Source organism: Anopheles darlingi, chromosome 3, assembly GCF_943734745.1.
Source record: "Anopheles darlingi chromosome 3, idAnoDarlMG_H_01, whole genome shotgun sequence".
NCBI classification, from domain to species: Eukaryota; Metazoa; Arthropoda; class Insecta; order Diptera; family Culicidae; genus Anopheles; species Anopheles darlingi.
The window spans coordinates 25,255,221-25,263,438 of record NC_064875.1 but is presented as its reverse complement, the minus strand read 5'-3'; the positions used below and the strand labels follow the sequence as shown (position 1 = coordinate 25,263,438).

Here is an 8,218-nt window from a genome sequence, read left to right as displayed (position 1 = left end):
TTGCTGCAACAAATGCTATAGCTGATACTGGAAACTGATATGATACGGAAGATTGCAGGCGTTATATGAGTCACAGGCCGATGGGTGACATCTCGATTACACAACACCTCTAATTCCGATCATATCACCCACCATCATATGACGTAAACGATCATCTGAACGAAACAGTGAAAAATCAATCATCTGCCCTCAAGCAAAGGCTCATCTCCGCGTAACACGTGTCTGGTCGGCCCCACAATGGAACAATGGCAATCACACCGCGTCATCCCGTTTACCACCCTTCCCCCTACCTCAATACCTACCAGTATGTGGACACAGTGGGTACAGATGAGTCCGATGACAACGGTGCCGATCGCACCGAACAGGAGGCCAGCATTTTTGAACGCCACCGGCATGGCCAGAATGCCCGTACCGAGCGAACTCTTCAGCAGATGGATCAGCGAACCGGCGGTACTGTTCGGTTTTTCGATTTGCCGATGCTCGAAGGGATTGTACTCGGCATCATCGATCATGGCCGGTGCATCGGCCAGTTTAGTCCTGTTGCGGAAGGGGTACGAACGTTGAAGTGTTAAATTGTGACTGATAGCCCACCCTTCGCCGCATGACGTAGCGTGACGAGTGGTGTTGTCTCTTATCTCTACAACAAAATGTGGCGAAAAATAGATGATAGTCCAATCGAATTTGGCTTCCGAGCTAGGTACCTTCACCATACAGAACACACATTCTTTCTCTCTAAGGATAGTAAAAGACGTTGTAGTTAGCAGTAGTCAAACAAGGCGGTAGCACAATCTTTATCAGGATCGTATAATTGATAGGTCTGCAGATTAGATTGATCTATGGCCAATAGTAACGTTATCATGACGACGTTGTAAACGTACGACAATGGATGGAAGTAAGGGTGGGATCTTCTGAATGAGTCGATTTGACACACAATTACTGAAAACTTAAGGACTGGATTTATGGTCGTCAAATTTCGGGTAACAATAGGAGCTATCTACTGTTTCGATTGGGGATCGTTATCTTTCTACCGAACCGTCGACAACAGCAACGGCCCCTGAAGTATGATATATTTTAGGTAATTGTAGGTGATTGATGTTTTGCTCGTTGAATGCTTTCATTTAATGTCGATGCTCAAATCACTTTAATTTATTCGATGAACACTGTATCGATAACCGTACTCACGTGGAATTGAAGTCTCCAACACTGTATTCCGCGGATGGTGCCGAAGGGTCGGATTTCACTTTCTCGTCCGCCATGGTGCCGGCGGTTTAAGCGGTTCCTCTGGATTGCACGATAAGATTCACCAACTAGCGTTCTAATGTCGACACTAAGGGTGAAATATCTTTTGTTGAAGATGATATGTTCCACTAAAACAACTTGAATGCTTCTCTAACCAACCCTGCCACAGCCTACTGCTAGGGTGACACAAGTGAACCAACGTTCGCCGTTGCTATGCGACTATCCTATGAGACACGGACACCCTATCTAGCATCCAGCACTGAGCATGATCCACCGGTGGCCACTGAGCGAAGTGCAACGGTGAAGTGTTCGCGCACGACTGTGGCCGATTTATCGACCGCAGGCGTATCAAATAGCTGATAGTAATTGGGAATCAATCGGACAATGAACACATTAGCCCGTTATCTACGCGCGATATGTCACTCTCAAGAATGTAGCCGCATGACGCCCTACCCCACCCCATCCGCCACATCACTCGACACTGCCAACATTACCATGCCCCCGGCGCGAAACACGTAATTGTATACGCCCGATAAGTACACCGAGCGCGCCAAATCGTTCGTCAGCCCATTGTGTACCGAGGGTTTGGCAATACTAACATCATCAACATCATCATCATCGTACTTCTCCACCGAGCTGCTGATAATCCGTAGCGATCCGCACCGCTGTAGTCGCTGGTGCCATCCGGCCGTTGTATTGAGGAGCTACTCAACTAGGATAAAGAGCGGCTTACAAAAAAAAAAACCACTTCAAACCTGAAGTGCGCGTGCAGCGTGCGGTTCAATAAATGCAACAAATCTGGGCTATAAACGGTTGCTCGTCACATGCCGAACAGATAACCGCAGCATATTTTACGCAGAGAAGTTCGCAGAGAAAGAAAAACGATCATAAATCAGTACAGCAACATTCCACATCGGGTCTACGTACACTGATCTAATGATGAATGAAAGCACCGGCTCTACTTTGAAGTGGCTGACCCATCTTATGACCCATCATTTCCCTTTGGAGTTGCAACAGATTAGTTTGCAGGGCGTTGACGTAGGTCCCGTGTAGTGGACAGGATTTGCACCCCTTTCGAATCCATAGTCCACTCGGGAAACGATGGATCAACCCTATCTAGGAATATCCCCGGTCACGGTACTTTCCACCGTACCACCACCAGAGTTTCGCGCATTCCAAGCATGGCAGATAATGGGACAACTGTGTAAACTCTTGCTTTCAATCAGAAGCAAATCATTTGCCGCATCTGGCGCCGTTGTTGATCGTACGTTCGTAGCGATCGGTACAGGAAGGGGGGTGGCAACAGACAGAATGCCTCCTGCTGGTTATTGAACCATTCAAATTGCAAGCCTCGTTTCCAAAGATCGATCATGGCCTACCGGAGTGAAACTAGACAGTGTAGTGGTCAATAATGTCCCAAACATCATTAGCGTACCGGGTGAATGATGAGCTCATCTCTCCATCCACCGGTGCGTCGTGGGCGCTGATCAATCTTGTACGTCCAAGTCATCATCAGCTTCACCCAAACGGCAACCGTCGTCGTCCCCTGATTAATTACAACAATTTCAGGAACATTGTTCACGGGGCTAGTACCGATTGTAGCACATCGCACACGACCGATCGACGGTAAACGGCGGCCAAAAAACCGTGAATCCAGTTGGGAACACCGTAGAGCCACCAACCGGCACTCTGTCGCAAACGCAACGATATCTTACAGCGTTCGCTTTCGTACCAATTCGCTGATAAGATAGCTAGGAGAAGGATTTACTGAATTGACGATGCCCTTCCCCAGAAGGAACGAGGCTACTGGATAAGGGGGGTGCCTAAGGTGCGAACAATCGGCCAATCTTAAGTGACTTATGGTTATTATTGGTAGCCGCCGATCTGCTCATAATTGTCCGCACAGAGCGTTGAGATGATACGCACACCTTCTGCAAAGGGGGCCGTGTGCTGCAGTATCTGATCTATCTTATCAAGCGCATGGAGGCGTAAGTCACGGGACTGGCAAATTGTTGGCTGGCTCACAAACAAAAACAAGTCCCGAGGGAATGGCAAAGGTTGTTTTCGATGCTCCGATTGATCGGCGTAAGTTGAGTGATTGAAATTTATGAATGGTGGCGTCCGAGGTCTATCTGTCTTTCGGGATCGGCCACTCTTGCACAAGCCTTGGTGGTGCTTCCGGACCGCAGACAGTGTGGTGCGACAGCCGATGGGCTCATCATAAACAGAAGCAGCCATCGATAAGAGCGACAGGAGCGCTACCTAGACACCGGCAGCGGTTTGTGAAATTCTCCACCGGTTCACCCATTCCCTTGGATGATAAGTAGAAGTGGAGCATTGATTAGGTGACCTTAACATAATTTCCTCGGTTCTACCATCCGGACGAATTCAATTGTGATAAGCTGCACCCCGAGAGGGGTTAGTGTACACCGAAACACCTGTTCATGGAAGATTCAATTGTGTGTGATCATTGTTGGCCAAGGAACGCAATCATCACCCCAAGTCTTGATCTATCTCAATTCGCCAAAAACCGGTTTCACTACCCATGAAGGACGATTCGAAGGCAGATGATGCAGCTTGATCCCCTGGCGGAAACCGGTGCAAAACGTCACGACCGAGGCCGAGGCCCCTAGAATTCGGCAAAAACCTGTTTCCACGCTTTCGTCCGAACCCTCCGCGAACAGCCAATCGTGAGGAATGATCGCAACGGAGGCTCGTCCATGGTGCGATCACTGCAAAGGAATTGCCTTTACACCAGAACCGGGTTACTGGGGTCGCTTAATGACGGCACGGCATTGCTTCTTTCCAATGTTTCCCATGATAGGATGCAGTGTTGAAAATTACCCTCAACATCAAAAGATAATTGGCGGCCAAGCGAAAGGTTTCTTCGTGTCCCCCGGTACTCCGAGGTGCTTGTCGGGCCATGTCTTTGTGGCGTTCAATCGCTGCCCAATGTCATCGTGGCGTGGCTGCGGCTCGTATGCTGCGGCAGTATGCAAAAGCCCGGCGGCGATCGTTGATTGACTTAGGGAGGGTTTGGCTGATTTCCTTGTAAGAGCATCGGTTTCACTAATGGCAAAACCGCTCGAAACTGGTTCGACGCGAGTGGCCAAATGGTGATGGGGATAAGTGCACACTATCAGTACCAATCGTTGATCGCCCAATTTTTTTTCCGTGATTTTGGAAACACTTTTAAACGTATAGCCCCCTGGGAAGCTGGAATCATAAAAACTTATGATGCGAAAGAGGTGTACCAGGCCGAAGCTCATCTCAACCTTCTTGCAAGTTGCATCATGCAATCTATGCACCAGCTAGGTGCAGGCAATCTACAGTACCCCGGAATGTGTGTCACTGTCAAATATGTCGTTCTTGCACCCCGAGAAAGGAAATGCGGTGCGCATGCGAATCGCCTGCATTATACGTTCGCGCGTGCAATTCCGTACAACCGCGATCACGTGTTGGTCAGCGACTAACGGGGGTAGCAATTGAGAACATTAGGTGATCGCATGTTCCACCGATGGAAACGGGGTGCTCCAAGACTAAGATCAACTACATAGCTGGTTCATAATCGATATGGCCGCTAGTGGTATGATCGTACGCTTCCATTCGGTTTCGTCAGCTCGCATAAGCGAAAGAACCTGAAACCCATTCACTGCATACTACTCTCTCGATCTCGGGTGCTATGATCTGAAAGACCCAATGATAATGATGATGATCACCGTGAGGTTGACGCACGCAACAATGTCACGCTATTGAGTTGCTGTTTGAGAGAAAGAGGGAAAGAGAAGCATGCGATGGTATTGCGGTGCAGACCAAATACATTTCCTTGCAACTGATAGCGCCAAATTTTAGTTATCATATCCGGTACTGCTCCAAAGGGCACTCCAGAGGGGTGCAGATGCAGACCACCATCGACAAGCTTAACCATTTTGTTAAAGGAATTGTGGGGGCTTGGCATCGCACGTTTTGCGGTCACACGGTCGGTCTTGAACGTGCCCCATGGTTGAGGACAACCGTAGCAGTTGATATGTGGCTCCCAGAGCGCGTAACGCAGGCTCTAAACTAGTTGAACTTGACATTCGTTGGCGAGTGAAAAGGAAAGGGTTTAGATGGTTATAAGGTGCAGCTGGATGATTAATTGCTCTTCAGAAAAAAATGGCCACTCCGACAATCACGTCTCTCACAGGAGCAGGAGCAGCAGTGCATCGATGTTGGTTCACTTTGTTCTTTAATACTGTCACTGCATGTTACATGGCTGTTAACGATCCACTAACCTGGTTTTCCACACCGTGAGGCTTTTCTTAGTGCTTTTGAGGGTGATCTGCTATCCGTTATGTGTTATGTTTGTTTCATGCACTTATTGTATCGCTCAAAATTCTCGATGTAGGACACGCATCGTAGCAGCACAGCACGTTATCAAATCCAAAATCAATTCTCGGCCCTTCGACACCTCACCGGCGATACATCAAGGAACAACTCAATCGGCAGGCGGTCCCAACGCCGTTGAAAAACGTGTTGAGGTTGGTGACTGTTTTCTTTTTATCGGAAAACGTTCCGAGCTTTTAAACAAGCTGCGTACACCGATGTTGAAAAGCGAAACCGAATCGCGCGCGAAACTGAAAGTGCGTGTGCAGCTGCAGACGGTTGGCAGTGGACTGTGGGCGCCATGGTCGCAGTGGATCGCTTAAATGTTCTGATCACAGCCCAACACGGCAAGGCAAAGTGTCGCAGCATTAACCGGCTGGAACGAAGGGGTGTTGTTGTTATCGTTCGCTAGTTTGCGCTGCCTCAAAACACCTCGCTCCCCTGCTTCTCGACTTGAGCAACAGGTCACGACGGTTCGATATCACAGAGCAGCGTTTGGTGATATTTTCTGTGTTTGGTTCTGAGGAAGCATATAGAGTTGAGTTCATTGGACCAAGAAACGGGCTGGCAAAGACTGAGAACCGTCGAGAAGATGTGTAGCGTCAGCATAAATAATGTCTGATGGGTAAATCGCTGCACTGTGTGGAATTTTAAAGTCATGGACTTTCGCTCGATGCATCGAGAAGGTGACAAAACACCGGTTGTCCTTAAGTGGACACCCACGCGACGGCGCTCTTTGCGAAAGTCCGGCATTGACCTAGCGAAGATGTAGCGGAAGTATAGGCCGGGTAAGATATGCTTACATCCGAAATACGTATGTTTGGTTCGCCTGAGTGAATCACGACGTACGTGATGCGAATGGAAATGGTTGGTAAAGTCCATTTGCCGCCGCCACGCGCTCGTCATTAACTGTCGCCCAGGCTCATAGCAATTGCGCGGATAATTATCTAGAACGAAAATGTGTGTGGCGTCGATCGCGAAACGAGAAACTTGATTCGTATTGAAACATACGATCGGTTTGCCGGTTTTTGATAGTAATAGAATGTGTGCTATGAAAAACATTTCATGAACTAGATTATAGTAATATAAAAAAATCTTATTTGCAGTGCCTCTTGTAGTATAGTAATGTGGACTGGAAGGTAGGGTGAGAGATACCAAACTGGATTGTAAGAATGATCATGCCAAGTGAATAATCTAGGGACTGGCGATGTTGCGCTATCCGCCAAACCCACATGCGGATAGGGCAGAAGGCAAAGGACTGTAGATAAAAGATGCAAAGACAAAAGGTAGTGTTGGTGGAGTAAACTGATTTCGAAAGAATAGAATTGGTCCTCCAAAGATGAAGAAGTTCTTATACAGTTCATTTTTTCAAGAGGTTAAAGACCTGGATTTCGCAGATTTCGCATCTCGGTTGGGCAAACGTGGTCGTTCTCGCACCATCTCGAGCAGTTGTCTGATCGGGTGTTTAATGTTTGGTTTGGTTGGATGGCCAACGTTGGTCAACGTCGCATTTTCCTGATCAGCCTTACGTTTACAAAATCGAGCAAACAATTCAAGAGTTGTTTTTATTGTTTCAATTTTTTCTGTTTTACTTAGTTTGTTACAGGTAACAAAAATAGACTCAACTGATCAGGCGAATAATAGATACTACTGATCAGTCCAGATGTCGAGTCGGGCACTCGTGTTGGCTCAATCGAGTCAGTAATGAAGACAAGGGGTAGGGAGACGATGGGTTAGTAGTAGTATCTTTGGAAATCACTCCAAATGATTGCAAAAGGAAAAGTATGATAAAAAATGATTTGGATTTTTTGGGAATAATTTTCTTCCATCATTGTATGGGGCATGGTTTACTGGGTCGAATGCGAAAGTCAAAACAAAGAAAATCTTGCGCGTTCATAACAAACAAAATTTTCCAATTTTCGCCGGTCCCAAAATGCCGAAAAATTACGATGCCGAAAAAAATAACCCCTGCCTGAAGGTAAGCTAGCCTGCTCTGTTTAGAAAAGTACTTATCTGCTTTGTGGGGGTTCTTTCAGGAACAAGAAATGTCCTACAAATGCCTCAGCAAGCACAACTTTGATCACAGCAAGTGTGAACTGTTCTACGCGAACTACAACAACTGCAAAGAGTTTTGGGTAGGTGTACTATTTACAGGCGGTATGGCCCACTAGCTGTACTAACTAGTATTCTTTGTACTACAACACAGAATAAGGTGCGAGCCGATCGACGCGCGAATGGCATTTTCCCTTACCTGCCTGAGCTTGCGGAACGGGAGCAAATCAAGGCGGAGTACATGAAGACGAAACCGGCGGCGTAAATCGACATCGGGTTGGCGGTGTAAATACAAATGTAGAACAAAAAACCATACAATATACTTTTATTGTTTTATACTATTTATGAAGTGCAACGATTGTTATTCGGAGAGTTGGCGGTTACACGAGCGATCGCGTTCAAATGCTACGTTTACCGCTGGATCCGAATACTTTGTTAAACCAAATGATTAATTTCACAGTTAGTAGCACTGTGTAAAATCAATACTGAAATCCATATACGCCCAAGATCGGAACAAACCTGTTACACTTGAAATAACCAGCTGAAGGACCTCTTGCGATGA

General features: G+C 47.1%; 2 protein-coding genes across 4 annotated transcripts in view; one reads left to right on the top strand and one right to left on the bottom strand.

The window, feature by feature from the left end:
- LOC125954288 (proton-coupled amino acid transporter-like protein pathetic) overlaps positions 1–6,240 on the bottom strand; it is a 10,298-nt gene extending 4,058 nt beyond the window's left edge. Inside the window, exons 1-3 of one of the 3 annotated variants that reach the window (XM_049684455.1) lie at positions 5,514–6,240; positions 1,183–1,327; positions 303–537 (exon numbers count right to left, since the gene is read on the bottom strand). In XM_049684455.1, coding sequence (XP_049540412.1) covers positions 303–537; positions 1,183–1,256 — 309 coding nt within the window. In that variant the 5' untranslated portion in view covers positions 1,257–1,327; positions 5,514–6,240. Of the gene's footprint in view, positions 1–302; positions 538–1,182; positions 1,328–1,394; positions 1,546–5,513 lie in introns of those variants that run through there. The other 2 variants (XM_049684454.1, XM_049684453.1) reach the window with 2 other exon arrangements.
- A 1,232-nt stretch (positions 6,241–7,472) lies between these two features.
- Positions 7,473–7,989, top strand: LOC125954364 (coiled-coil-helix-coiled-coil-helix domain-containing protein 7). The gene is made up of 3 exons (XM_049684576.1): positions 7,473–7,582; positions 7,641–7,739; positions 7,811–7,989. The coding sequence occupies exons 1-3, from the start codon at positions 7,538–7,540 to the stop codon at positions 7,919–7,921; spliced, it is 255 nt and encodes an 84-aa protein (XP_049540533.1). The 5' UTR covers positions 7,473–7,537; the 3' UTR covers positions 7,922–7,989.
- Positions 7,990–8,218: the final 229 nt, after the last annotated feature.